The 14,513-nt window shown below is 35.7% G+C and overlaps 1 protein-coding gene across 5 annotated transcripts in view; it reads left to right on the plus strand.

Moving 5' to 3' along the window:
- RAD50 (RAD50 double strand break repair protein) overlaps positions 1-14,513 on the plus strand; it is a 289,914-nt gene that overhangs the window by 245,850 nt on the left and 29,551 nt on the right. For all 5 annotated transcript variants that reach the window (XM_037801333.1, XM_037801334.1, XM_037801335.1 and 2 more), the window contains 2 exons: positions 1,597-1,724; positions 3,556-3,780. In XM_037801333.1, coding sequence (XP_037657261.1) covers positions 1,597-1,724; positions 3,556-3,780 — 353 coding nt within the window. The remainder of the gene's footprint in view (positions 1-1,596; positions 1,725-3,555; positions 3,781-14,513) is intronic.

The raw sequence follows: 14,513 nt of genomic DNA on the forward strand, positions 1-14,513 counted from the left end.
ATTGCCGAACATCTGTCCTCCCTCCCACCCCCCACATCTCCAGAGTTTACCCCAGCTGCAAGAGTGTTCCAGTTTACTAATACTGCTGTTATGCAGAATACCAGAATAGGGTGGCTTTTATAAAGGGGCTTTATTAGGTCACAGATTCACAGTTCTGAGGCCATAAAAGTATCCAGACTAAGGCATCAACAAGAGGATACCTTCACTGAAGAATGGCTGATAGCATTCACAACACCTCTGTCAGCTAGGAAGGCACATGGCTAGTGTCTGCTGTTCCTTTGCTCCCAGGTTGCGTTTCAAAATATAGTTCCTCAAGATGTCTCTGAGTCTCTGTTAGCTTCTCCGGGGCAAACTCTGGGCTTCATCTCTTAGCTTAGCATGTCCAAACATCCTTCTCTCTGCGTCTCCAAGCATCTGTTGGCTCCTAAGCATCTAGCGTCTGTGTGTCCTGGCTTAGCATATCCTGAGGTGTTTTTCTCTGTTTTCTGTGTGAGCTCCCTTTAAAGGACTTATAAACTAATCAAGACCTACCCTGAATGGGTGAGACCAAATCTCCATGGAAAATCAAGAGGTCACACCCTAATCAAAAAGATTAATGAGTCTGCCTTCACAAGATTGCACTAAAGAATATGGCTTTTGGGGGGACATAATATATCCAAACTGGCACAAGGAGTGTCCCAGCTCCCTCTTTGAGGAGTCCTGATTCTAAACTTTGGATGAGTTTTCTATAGAGTATTTTCTACACACAGACTTTTGTGAACCAAACCACTGCTGTTTTTGGGAGGAAGTCCCCCCCACCCCCCACAAATTCTGGAGTCAGTTTATAAGCTGCTGTTTGTCTTTTGACAACATAGTCCATTGCAATCTCCAGGAAAACTGAAATAATCATGTTTTTGTTGTTGCTGCTAAGTGATTGGGTTTCTTTTGAAGGACAAAAGTAATCAACAAGAACAGCCAGATTTTTAAAATTTCATTTCTGCCATATGGCCAAGAAAACGTTGAGAAATAGTTAGATACATATTTCTTCTGCGGCACTTCTTATTGCCTAGTATGATTGTCAGCTCGAAGGCAGAGATGGTGTCTGACATGTACTTACATTGTCCAACAGCCTTGATCAAGCAAGATAGGAGGCAAATTTAACTAGGTAAAAAAGTGAGGGGAGACTTGAATAGTATTACTCTCTTTGACCTTTCAGATCAATAGGCTCTTAAATGGGGTTCAAATATATACCTAGAGTTACGTATAAAATATTAAAACATCTAATTTTATAAGTAAATTAATACCCAGGGCTGTATGCTCAAATCTTTCATTATAGGAATCTCATCAAACATGAGACCTGGTTTTAGATCATGATCATGAAAGAGCTATAAAAGCTGGACTGTAGGAGCTATAGCACCTGTGAATATGAGTGGGAATGGACCATCCAGATCAGATTAGTCCAGGCCTGGAGATTCCTTCACACTGGCACATTCTCCTTCTGTTGAGTTTAACATGATTGTAAGGCAGAATTAGCACTGCTTGTCAGCAGTTGCCTGTTAAATGAATCAAGTTAGTAACTTGGTCATTTTTGTTAACTGATTTAATATTTACATTTAGATACAAGAAAGGTGGCTACAGGATAACCTTACTTTAAGAAAAAGAAACGAGGAACTAAAGGAAGTTGAAGAAGAAAGAAAACAGCATTTGAAGGAAATGGGACAGATGCAGGTTTTGCAAATGAAAAAGTATGTTTTTAAAAATAGTCTTTAGTTTAAATAAAGGTCTTTGTTATTGAAATGTGAAGAATATTAAGCCTTTACCATTAGGTCCCTTGAGACTTATAGGAAGGTGGACAGGGTTTTTATACAAATATATTTTATGGCCTTAAGAATTGAATTATTGAATAAGTGATTTAAAATTGTCCTTCACACAATGGTGATGGGCATTAGTTACTCAGTATTAAGTATGTCAGGTTCCCAGAGCTCTACTTGCCTGTTTCATGAGGTAGTAGAACAGAGCATAAAGAATGAAGGACCATTGCCCATGCTGAGTCAGAGCCTTGTGCAATTTATAATATTGAAAGTGGAGTTATTGCAGAGCATTTTTTCAATGAAGACACCTTATGGATTGTTGCAGTTGTAATTAATTATGTACCAACCAGAGCATTTCATTTAAAGATTACCTGATTCTTCCTTCATCTGGTTTTATTAGTACTTATTGTAGTTACTACCTTCTGAGTACAGTAGGAAAAAACTTTGTTCTTGCCTTAGGGATCCTGTAAGATACAAGATCCTGATTAATACTAAGGCACTTTACTAGTATTAAAGGTTGTACTAGCCAGATTCTTAGATATTGAACTGCCTCAGTTGGTTAAAGCCAGGTCTCACTTTCATTCAACCTTTCCTTGTAGATCTTTATCTTCTTGACTTTACCCAGAAATTTGAATCAAAGAATACTTTGGTTTTTCTAAAGGATATTTTAATTTCATTTATAAAACCTAACAAATGGTTAATTCTGTGTATTGTAAGTATTCTTGGTTTAGCTGTGTTAAATATCTTATATCGAGAAACTCAAACTTTAAAACTAGAAGAGCTTGTCATCTCAGCCTCTTCATTTTTTATGCATTAGGACACTGAGACCAAGAGAAGTCCCAGAGGAATTAAGATGAAAGCTGGGGCTGAAACCCTAATATCCTGGCATCTAAGCCTCAGCTCTTTAACACTATAATGATTGTGTCCTCCATGGCAAGTTGTAAAAGTTAAGCTTTTAGAAGAAACTTAAATGAAATAATTTATTCTTTGCTACTAAAGACCAAAACTAGATATTTTTATAATTTCTTCTGTGATTGGTCAATTGAAATGCTATTTATGTTCATTCAGACTATAAATCTTTCTTCAGCCGGAACACAAAAGAACTATCAATAAAACGTAATCAGGCCAACTCTCTAGGTGCTCTCTCATAAACTTGAGAGCAATGCCTGGCTTAATAAGCGATTGTTGAATGAATACTTCTGAAGCATATGTTAAAATCTATATAATCTACCAAATTATCACGAAAATTGGGTTATTTTATTTTTGGTCAGTATTATGGTTTTTATACTTGCGGAAGACAAATTTTGTTTTCATAGAGGAGTCAAAATTCTTAATAAACACTATGGCAGAAAATATTTCATTTAATTCAGCTAAAATTGTATTGTCTGTTACAGTGTAAATTACATAATCACTGCTTTTTTTTTTGGTAATTGTGTCTTCTCAGCTCACAATTAGAAGTTTGTGAGGTCTTAGCATTAATCACCAAGATTGCTTTACATAGATGAGTGAGTATCTAAAATTCAGGAACATTCTCAGTGCTCACGTTTTGAGGGTTCTTTTTTTAGCACACAGTAATCAGCTGTTTAAAAGTTTTATTCGACAGAGATTTTTGAAAGAGAGTTTTCTTTAGTTCTGAAGCCTTAAATAAGCAAGAATGAGACTATTACCATTTGCTGATTGTTAAATGACTATGTAAAAAGACTTTTCCACTTTAAATGGTTAAAAGCTAAAAGGTGGTACTCGTTTGTCATTTTTCTTTTTATAGTGAACATCAAAAGTTAGAAGAAAAAATCGAAAATATAAAAAGAAATCACAGTTTGGCATTAGGGCGACAGAAAGGTTATGAGGAAGAAATCATTCATTTTAAGAAAGAACTTCGAGAACCTCAATTTCGGGATGCTGAGGAAAAGTACAGAGAAATGATGATTGTTATGAGAACAACAGAGCTTGTCAACAAGGATCTGGACATTTATTATAAGACCCTTGACCAGTAAGTATTGGACTGTGGATATGATTACCATTTCAGTGAATATCAATTAACATTTTAGTCATATTTTCTTCCTTTACTGCTGTTTTATTTATTCTTATTAGAGAAGTTTTAGGTTCATGAAAAAATATGAAGTTCCCATAAACCCCCATACACACAGTTTTCCCTGTTATTAACACTTTGCATTAAATTATGCTGATAACTTTAGTTCGTAGATTATATTAGGGTTCACTGTTCGTGCTGTACAGTTCCGTGGTTTTTTTAAAAAAACTTTAGTAACTTACATACAACTTAAAATTTCTCCTTTTAACCACATTCAAGTATGTAATTCAGTGGTGTTAACTATATTCACAACATTGTGCTACCATCATCACCATCCATTACCAAAACTTTGCCATCACCCCAAACAGAAATTCTATACCAATTAAGCATTAACTACCCACTCCATCCGCTGGTAACCTGTACTCTACTCTCTGTCTGTATGAATTGCATATTTTAGTTATTTCATATGAGTGAAATCATACAATATTTGTTCTTTTTGTTTGTCTTATTTCACCCAACATGGTATTTTCAAGGTTTATCCATTTTATAGCATATATCAAAACTTCATTCCTTTTTACAGCTGAATAATACTACATTTTTGTTTATCCGTTCATCTGTGGATGGAGACTTGAGTTGCTTCTATTTTTTGGCAGTTATGAGAACGCCACTGTGAACATCAGTGTGCAACTTGATTACTTTTTAAATATGGTATTTCATGCATAACAAATACATGTTTATATGTATGTATACACACATACACACACATACACATTTACTTAAGTTATGAAGTTAAGTTATAAAGCATAATAATATAAGGAGTACTCAGGATACCACCCCCCATACCAAATCCAAGAACTCTACCAGTATCACTAACTGGCATCCACTTACATGCTCTTTCTTTTTTTTTTTTTTTTTTTTTTTTAATCATCATTTTATTGAGATATATTCACATACCACGCAGTCATACAAAACAAATTGTACTTTCGATTGTTTACAGTACCATTACATAGTTGTACATTCATCACCTAAATCAATCCCTGACACCTTCATTAGCACACACACAAAAATAACAAGAATAATAATTAGAGTGAAAAAGAGCAATTGAAGTAAAAAAGAACACTATGTACCTTTGTCTGTTTGTTTACATGCTCTTTCTTTATCTCAACTCTCTGTCTTCCTCATTCCCCATCCCTATAACCATTAACACGGATTTCTACTTTCTTTTTATTAAAAATAGTTTTATCATATGTTTGTTGTTTTTTGAGCTTTTTAAAAAAATGGTTTTATAACTTATGTAGTCTCCTAGGATTTGCAGTTTTGCTTTGTTTTTACTCAGCCGTATTGTTTGTGGCTGTAGTTCATTTTCACTGATGTACAACATTCCATTGTGGGAGTATACCACACTGTTTCCTTTCTTCTATAGGTAGACACTTGGGTTATTTCCAGGTCTTTGCTAATAAAAACCTTCCTGTGATGAACATTCTCGTTACAGCTTCTGGAGCAAATATTCAAGAGATTCTCTAGGGCAATATATGTAGGAGTAGAATTTCTAGGTTGCAAGGTATGCCCAATTTTACAAAATATTGTTAAATTGTTTTCCAAAGTAGTTTTTTTATGCATCTTTGTTTTGTCAATTTCTTAATTTTGCCAGACTAATAAGTTTAAAATATTAAATCATTCTGGTCTTCATTTGCAGTACCAGGATTTCTAATAATGTTGAACAGTTTTTCATATGTTTATGAGCGCACTGTTTCCTCTTCTATGAAATGCTTGTTTATACCTTTTGCCCATTTTTATGTGTTTTTGGTCTCTTTTTTTATTGAACTATAGCTATACTATATTACAAATATCTGCTCAGACTTTATATTTTCTTTTTACTTTAATGTGTCTTCTGATGAACAGGAGGTTTGATATTATGGTTATTGAATTTGTCAGTCTTTTCTGGTTAACTCTTTTCATGTCTTGTTTAAGAAATTCTTTCCTACTCCTATGTTGTAAAGTTTTGCTTTTAACATTTAAGCACATTTAAGTATTTACTCCTGAATTGAATTTTATGTAAAGTGTAGGGTAGGAATCCAATTTCATTTTTCTCTTGTGGATACCAGTTGTCCTGGCACTGTTTGTTAAGTAGTCTATCATTTTCTCACTGATACGCAGTGTCACTTCTGTCGTGTATCAGAATTCCATACGTGCACGGGTCAGTTCTGAATTCTCTATTCTATTTTATTCTCTATTCTATTCATTTCTCTTTCTCCATGCCTTTATCTAAACTGTCTTTAATTACTATAGTTTGTAATATATTCCACATATAGAATTTGCTTTTTAACCAATCACATATAGAATTTGCTTTTTAACCAATCTGACAATTATTGTCTTTTAACTAGTGAATTTAGTCCCTTTATATTCATTGTGATTACTAGTAGAGTTGACTTTATTTATACCACCATTTTTTCTCCTTTCCTGCCTTCTATGGGATTGATTTATTTTTCTTTATTCCCACCCCCCTTCAGTTGTAAATAATAGATTCTACTTTAAATGTTTGGATGGTACCATTAATTTTTTTAACTTTTTATTTTGAAATAATTTCAAACTTACAGGACAGTTGCAAAAATTATACCAAACCAATACAGAGAACTCTAATATAGCTCCTACCCAGAAGCTCAGGTATACTACCTTGTAACATTTTCCCACATTTGTTATATCATTCTTTCTATTTTGTAAACATATGAGTACGGATTGTATACATCATGTTTCTTGAACACTGAATACTTCCATGTATATTTCCTAAGAGCAAGGATATTCATTTATATAACCACCTTAAGTTCAGTCGTCAAGTTTAAGAAATTGAACGTTGATATAAAATATACAATCCAGATTCTTTTTTTTCAGTTATCACAATACTATCACTTTGAGCATTTTCTCCTTCATATTAGATCCAGTCCAAGAACATGTATGAATTGTCATTGTCTCTTTAGTCTGCCCCCGCCCTTTCTTTAAATTCAGTTTTATTGAGATATATTCACATACTATACAATCATCAACAGTGTATAATCAGTTGTTCACAGTACCATCATATAGTTGTACTTCATCAACACAATCAATTTTTGAACATTTTCATTACTCCAAAGAAAATAATAAAAGTAAAAAAGAACACCTAAAATACCACCCCCCCATCCCATCCTATTTTTCAATTATTTTTTTGTCCCCATATGTCTACTCATCTGTCCATACACTGGATAATGGGAGTGTGAGCCACAAGGTTTTCACAATCACAGTCATACCAAGAATCAAGGCTACTGGGTTGCAGTTCAACAGTTTCAGATATTTCCTTCTAGTTATTCCAATACACTAAAACCTAAAAAGGGATACCTATATAGTGCATAAAAATACCCTCCAGAATGACCTCTTGGCTCCATTTGAAATCTCTCAGCCACTGAAACTTTGTTTCATTTCTTTTCCCCCTTTTGGTCAAGAAGACTTTCTCAATGCCATGATGCTGGGTCCACACTCATCCCCGGGAGTCATGTCTGGCATTGCCAGGGAGATTTACACACCTGGGATTCATGTCCCACATAGTGGTGAGAGCAGCGAGTCCACCTGCCAAGTTGGCTTAGAGAGAGAAGCCACATCTGAGCCTTCTGGGGGGGGACTCAGACACAATTATAAGTAGGCTTGATCTCTCCTTTGCAGTAACAGGCTTCATTAGGGCAAGCCCCAAGATTAAGGGTTCAGCCTACTAAATTGGCAGCCTTCAATGCCGCCCTTTTTTTTTAAATTGAGGAAACGAATACAAAATAAAATTTTTCATCTCAACCACCCCAGATGGATCAATCACATTCACAATGTTTTGCTGTCCTCATCACCATCCATTACTAAAACTTTTCCATCACTGCAAACAGAAATGCTGCACCCATTATCCATTAAGTCCCCATAGCCACTCCCTCCAGCCACTGGTAACCTCTAATCTACTTTCTGTATCTAAATTGAATATATTCGTTATCTGTCCTTGGTGTCCAACTTATTTCACTGAACATAGTGTTCATAATGTTCATCCGTGTTGTTGCATGTATCAGAACTTCCTTTTTAAGGCTGATTAATATTCCATTGTATATGTATACTACATTTGTTTATCCATTCATCATTTTATGGACCTGGGCTGTTTGTCCTTTTGGCTGTTGTGAGTAATGCTGCTGTGAATGCTGATTTACAAATACATAGTCAAGTCCCAATTTTCATTTCTTTTTGGAAGACTATATATCTGGAGGTGGGGTTGCTGGATCATATGGTAGTTCTATGTATAACTTTTAAAAATTTTTTTATTTAAAATATTTTGAAATGCTTTCAAACTTATAAGATAGTCACAAAAATAATACAGTCCCCTTACAGAGGCTGCATCCTATCCCTGTCCCCTCCATAAGCCTAGGTCCACCTAATTTACGACATTTGCCATATCATTCTATCTGTCCTTCAGTCAACTTGTCTATCCCTCTGTCTGTCTATTTAACAATCCATTTTTGAGCACTTGAGTGTAACTTACATACATCATTCTCCTTGAACACTTAATACTGCCATGTACATTTCCTAAGAACAGGAATATTCACTTATGTATCCACCTTAAGTGCAGTTATCAAGTTTGAGAAATTTGACTTTGATATAAAGCTTACTATCTATATTCCAGTTTTTTCATATATCCCAATAATGTCTTCCTGAGCCTTCTATCCATCCTTGTTAGATCTCATTCAGGATCATTACCTTTAATGATCATTATCTCTTCAGTTTTTTTTTTCTCTCTCTCTCTTTTAATTGTGGGGAAATACGTAAAGCAGACGTTCCCATCTCAACCTCTCCCAAACATACCATACAGAGTGGGATTAATCACATTCATTATATTGCAATCCCCTAACCACCTTCCATTATTAAAACTTTCCTATCTTGCCAAACAGAAACCATATACCCATGATGCATTAATTTCCCTTTCCCCCTACCCTGTGCCCCAAGCAACCTGTACTCTGATTTCTGTTTCTTAAGAGCTTGCATGTTCTCCAGGGTTTTCTGTAATTACTACTGGGTTGGAGTTTAACATCCTAAATCTGTAACACTCTCATTTGCTTTGACACCAACTTAACTTCAATAGTATATACAAACTACATTCCTATACTACTCTGTCCCCACAATTTTATGTAAATCTTGTCACAAATTACACGTTTTTATGAGTCTAAGATCACTGACTTAATCATTACATTATATGTATTAGCTTTTTAGACTTGTAGGAATTAAAAAGTGGAATTATAAACCAAAAATACAGTATTTACCTGTGTCATTACTTTTACTGATGATCTTTATTTCTTCATGCAACTTTGATCTATTTCTAATTTTTTTCAACTTGCAGAACTCTCTTTGGCATCTCTAATAAGTCAGTCTAGTGGTGACAAACTCCCTCACTTCTATTTAACTGGGAATGTCTTAATCACTCCCTCATTTTTTTTTTTTACTCTTCATTTTATTGAGATATATTCACATACCACGCAGTCATACAAAACAAATTGTACTTTCGATTGTTTACAATACCATTACATAGTGGTACATTCATCACCCAAATCAATCCCTGACACCTTCATTAGCACACACACAAAAATAACAAGAATAATAATTAGAGTGAAAAAGAGCAATTGAAGTAAAAAAGAACACTGGGTACCTTTGTCTGTTTGTTTCCTTCCCCTATTTTTCTATTCATCCATCCATAAACTAGACAAAGTGGAGTGTGGTCCTTATGGCTTTCCCAATCCCATTGTCACCCCTCATAAGCTACATTTTTATACAACTGTCTTCGAGATTCATGGGTTCTGGGTTGTAGTTTGATAGTTTCAGGTATCCACCACCAGCTACCCCAATTCTTTAGAACCTAAAAAGGGTTGTCTAAAGTGTGCATAAGAGTGCCCACCAGAGCGACCTCTCGGCCCTTTTTGGAATCTCTCTGCCACTGAAGCTTATTTCATTTCCTTTCACATCCCCCTTTTGGTCAAGAAGATGTTCTCCGTCCCACGATGCCAGGTCTACATTCCTCCCCGGGAGTCATATTCCACGTTGCCAGGGAGATTCACTCCCCTGGGTGTCTGATCCCACGTTGGGGGGAGGGCAGTGATTTCACTTTTCAAGTTGGCTTAGCTAGAGAGACAGGGCCACATCTGAGCAACAAAGAGGCATTCGGGAGGAGGCTCTTAGGCACAACCATGGGGAGGCCTAGCCTCTCCTTTGCAGCAACCGTCTTCCCAAGGGTAAAACCTGTGGTAGAGGGCTCAACCCATCAAACCACCATTCCCCTATGTCTGTGGTCATGTTAGCAACCATGGAGGTGGGGTAGGCGAATACCCCTGCATTCTCCACAGGCTCCTCAAGGGGGCACTACATCTTTTTTTTTTTCCCCTTGTTTTTCTTTTTTTTTAACTTTCCCTTCTTTTTTAAATCAACTGTATGAAAAAAAAGTTAAAAAGAAAACAAACATACAATAAAAGAACATTTCAAAGAGACCATAACAAGGGAGTAAGAAAAAGACAACTAACCTAAGATAACTGCTTAACTTCCAACATGTTCCTACTTTACCCCAAGAAAGTTACATAATATAGCAACATTTCTGTGAACTTGCTCCTACTATATCCATCAGAAATTAACAGACCATAGTCATTCCTGGGCATCCCCAGAACGTTAAATAGCTTATCTGTTCTTCTTGGATTATTGTTCCCCCTTCCTTAATTGCTCTCTATTGCTAGTTCCCCTACATTCTACATTATAAACCATTTGTTTTACATTTTTCAAAGTTCACATTAGTGGTAGCATATTATATTTCTCTTTTTGTGCCTGGCTTATTTCGCTCAGCATTATGTCTTCAAGGTTCATCCATGTTGTCATATGTTTCACGAGATCGTTCCTTCTTACTGCCGTGTAGTATTCCATCGTGTGTATATACCACATTTTATTTATCCACTCATCTGTTGAAGGACATTTGGGTTGTTTCCATCTCTTGGCAATTGTGAATAATGCTGCTATGAACATTGGCGTGCAGATATCTGTTCGTGTCACTGCTTTCCGATCTTCCGGGTATATACCGAGAAGTGCAATCGCTGGATCGAATGGTAACTCTATATCTAGTTTTCTAAGGAACTGCCAGACTGACTTCCAGAGTGGCTGAACCATTATACAGTCCCACCAACAATGAATAAGAGTTCCAATTTCTCCACAACCCCTCCAGCATTTGTAGTTTCCTGTTTGTTTAATGGCAGCCATTCTAACCGGTGTTAGATGGTATCTCATTGTGGTCTTAATTTGCATCTCTCTAATAGCTAGTGAAGCTGAACATTTTTTCATGTGTTTCTTGGCCATTTGTATTTCCTCTTCAGAGAACTGTCTTTTCATATCTTTTGCCCATTTTATAATTGGGCCGACTGTACTATTGTCATTGAGTTGTAGGATTTCTTTATATATGCAAGATATCAGTCTTTTGTCAGATACATGGTTTCCAAAAATTTTTTCCCATTGAGTTGGCTGCCTCTTTACCTTTTTGAGAAATTCCTTTGAGGTGCAGAAACTTCTAAGCTTGAGGAGTTCCCATTTATCTATTTTCTCTTTTGTTGCTTGTGCTTTGGGTGTAAAGTCTAGGAAGTGGCCGCCTAATACAAGGTCTTGAAGATGTTTTCCTACATTATCTTCTAGGAGTTTTATGGTACTTTCTTTTATATTGAGATCTTTGGTCCATTTTGAGTTAATTTTTGTGTAGGGGGTGAGGTAGGGGTCCTCTTTCATTCTTTTGGATATGGATATCCAACTCTCCCAGCCCCATTTGTTGAAAAGACCATTATGACTCAGTTCAGTGACTTTGGGGGCCTTATCAAAGATCAGTCGGCCATAGATCTGAGGGTCTATCTCCGAATTCTCAATTCGATTCCATTGATCTATATGTCTGTCTTTGTGCCAGTACCATGCTGTTTTGGCAACTGTGGCTTTATAATAAGCTTCAAAGTCAGGGAGTGTAAGTCCTCCCACTTCGTTTTTCTTTTTTAGAGTGTCTTTAGCAATGCGAGGCATCTTCCCTTTCCAAATAAATTTGATAACTAGCTTTTCCAAGTCTGCAAAGTAGGTTGTTGGAATTTTGATTGGGATTGCATTGAATCTGTAGATGAGTTTGGGTAGAATTGACATCTTAATGACATTTAGTCTTCCTATCCATGAACATGGAATACTTTTCCATCTTTTAAGGTCCCCTTCTATTTCTTTTAGTAGACTTATGTAGTTTTCTTTGTATAGGTCTTTTACATCTTTGGTTAAGTTTATTCCTAGGTACTTGATTTTTTTAGTTGCTATTGAAAATGGTATCTTTTTCTTGAGTGTCTCTTCAGTTTGTTCATTTCTAGCATATAGAAACATTACTGACTTATGTGCATTAACCTTGTATCCCGCTACTTTGCTAAATTTGTTTATTAGCACTAGTAGCTGTATCGTCGATTTCTCAGGGTTTTCTAGATATAAGATCATATCATCTGCAAACAATGACAGTTTTACTTCTTCTTTTCCAATTTGGATGCCTTTTATTTCTTTGTCTTGCCGGATTGCCCTGGCTAGCACTTCCAGCACAATGTTGAATAACAGTGGTGACAGCAGGCATCCTTGTCTTGTTCCTGATCTTAGAGGGAAGGCTTTCAGTCTCTCACCATTGAGTACTATGCTGGCTGTGGGTTTTTCATATATGCTCTTTATCATGTTGAGGAAGTTTCCTTCAATTCCTACCTTTTGAAGTGTTTTTATCAAAAAGGGATGTTGGATTTTGTCAAATGCTTTTTCAGCATCTATTGAGATGATCAATTGATTTTTCCCTTTCGAGTTTTTAATGTGTTGTAATACATTGATTGATTTTCTTATGTTGAACCATCCTTGCATGCCTGGAATAAACCCCACTTGGTCATGGTGTATGATTTTTTTAATGTGTCTTTGGATTCAATTTGCAAGTATTTTGTTGAGGATTTTTGCATCTATATTCATTAGGGAGATTGGCCGGTAGTTTTCCTTTTTTGTAGCATCTTTGCCTGGTTTTGGTATTAGATTGATGTTAGCTTCATAAAATGAGTTAGGTAGTGTTCCATTTTTTTCAATGTTTTGAAAGAGTTTGAGTAAGATTGGTGTCAGTTCTTTCTGGAAAGTTTGGTAGAATTCCCCTGTGAAGCCATCTGGCCCTGGGCATTTATTTGTGGGAAGATTTTTGATGACTGATTGGATCTCTTTGCTTGTGATGGGTTGGTTGAGGTCTTCTGTTTCTTCTCTGGTCAGTCTAGGTTGTTCATATGTTTCCAGGAAATTGTCCATTTCCTCTACATTATCCAGTTTGTTGCCATACAGTTGTTCATAATATCCTCTTATAATTTTTTAAATTTCTTCAGGATCTGCAGTTATGTCACCTTTTTCATTCATTATTTTGTTTATATGGGTCTTCTCTCTTTTTGATTTTGTCAGTCTAGCTAGGGGCTTGTCAATCTTGTTGATCTTCTCAAAGAACCAACTTTTGGTGATATTTATCCTCTCTATTGTTTTTTTGTTCTCTATGTCATTTATTTCTGCTTTAATCCTTGTTATTTCTTTTCTTCTACTTGGTTTAGGATTGGTTTGCTGTTCATTTTCTAGCTTCTTCAGTTGATCCATTAGTTCTTTGATTTTGGCTCTTTCTTCCTTTTTAATATATGCGTTTAGTGCTATAAATTTCCCCCTTAGCACTGCTTTTGCTGCATCCCATAGGTTTTGGTATGTTGTGTTCTCATTTTCATTCGTCTCTATATATTTAGCAATTTCTCTTGCTATTTCTTCTTTAACCCACTGATTGTTTAGGAGTGTGTTGTTTAACCTCCAGGTATTTGTGAATTTTCTAAGTCTCTGATGGTTATTGACTTCTAATTGTATTCCATTGTGGTCAGAGAATGTGCTTTGAATAATTTCAATCTTTTTAAATTTATTGAGGCTTGTTTTATGTCCCAGCATATGATCTATTCTGGAGAAAGTTCCGTGAGCACTAGAAAAGTATGTGTATCCTGGTGATTTGGGATGTAATGTCCTGTATATGTCTGTTATATCTAATTCATTTATCAGATTGTTTAGGTTTTCAGTTTCCTTATTGGTCTTCTGTCTGGTTGATCTATCTATAGGAGAGAGTGATGTGTTGAAGTCTCCCACAATTATTGTGGAAACATCAATTGCTTCCTTTAGTTTTGCCAGTGTTTCTCTCATGTATTTTGTGGCACCTTGATTGGGTGCATAGACATTTACGATTGTTATTTCTTCTTGCTGAATTGCCCCTTTTATTAGTATGTAGTGGCCTTCTTTGTCTCTCAAAACATCCCTGCATTTAAAGTCTATTTTATCTGAGATTAATAATATTGCTACACCTGCTTTCTTTTGGCTGTAGCTTGCATGAAATATTTTTTTCCATCCTTTCACTTTCAGTTTCTTTGTGTCCCTGTGTCTAAGATGAGTCTCTTGTATGCAACATATTCATGGTTCATTTTTTTTTTTTTTGATCCATTCTGCGAATCTATATCTTTTAATTGGGGAGTTTAATCCATTTACATTCAACGTTATAACCGTGAAGGCATTTCTTGAATCAGCCATCTTATCCTTTGGTTTATGTTTGTCATATTTTTCCCCTCTGTCTATTAATA

This window comes from Choloepus didactylus, chromosome 13 (genome assembly GCF_015220235.1).
Source record: "Choloepus didactylus isolate mChoDid1 chromosome 13, mChoDid1.pri, whole genome shotgun sequence".
Lineage (NCBI taxonomy): Eukaryota > Metazoa > Chordata > Mammalia > Pilosa > Megalonychidae > Choloepus > Choloepus didactylus.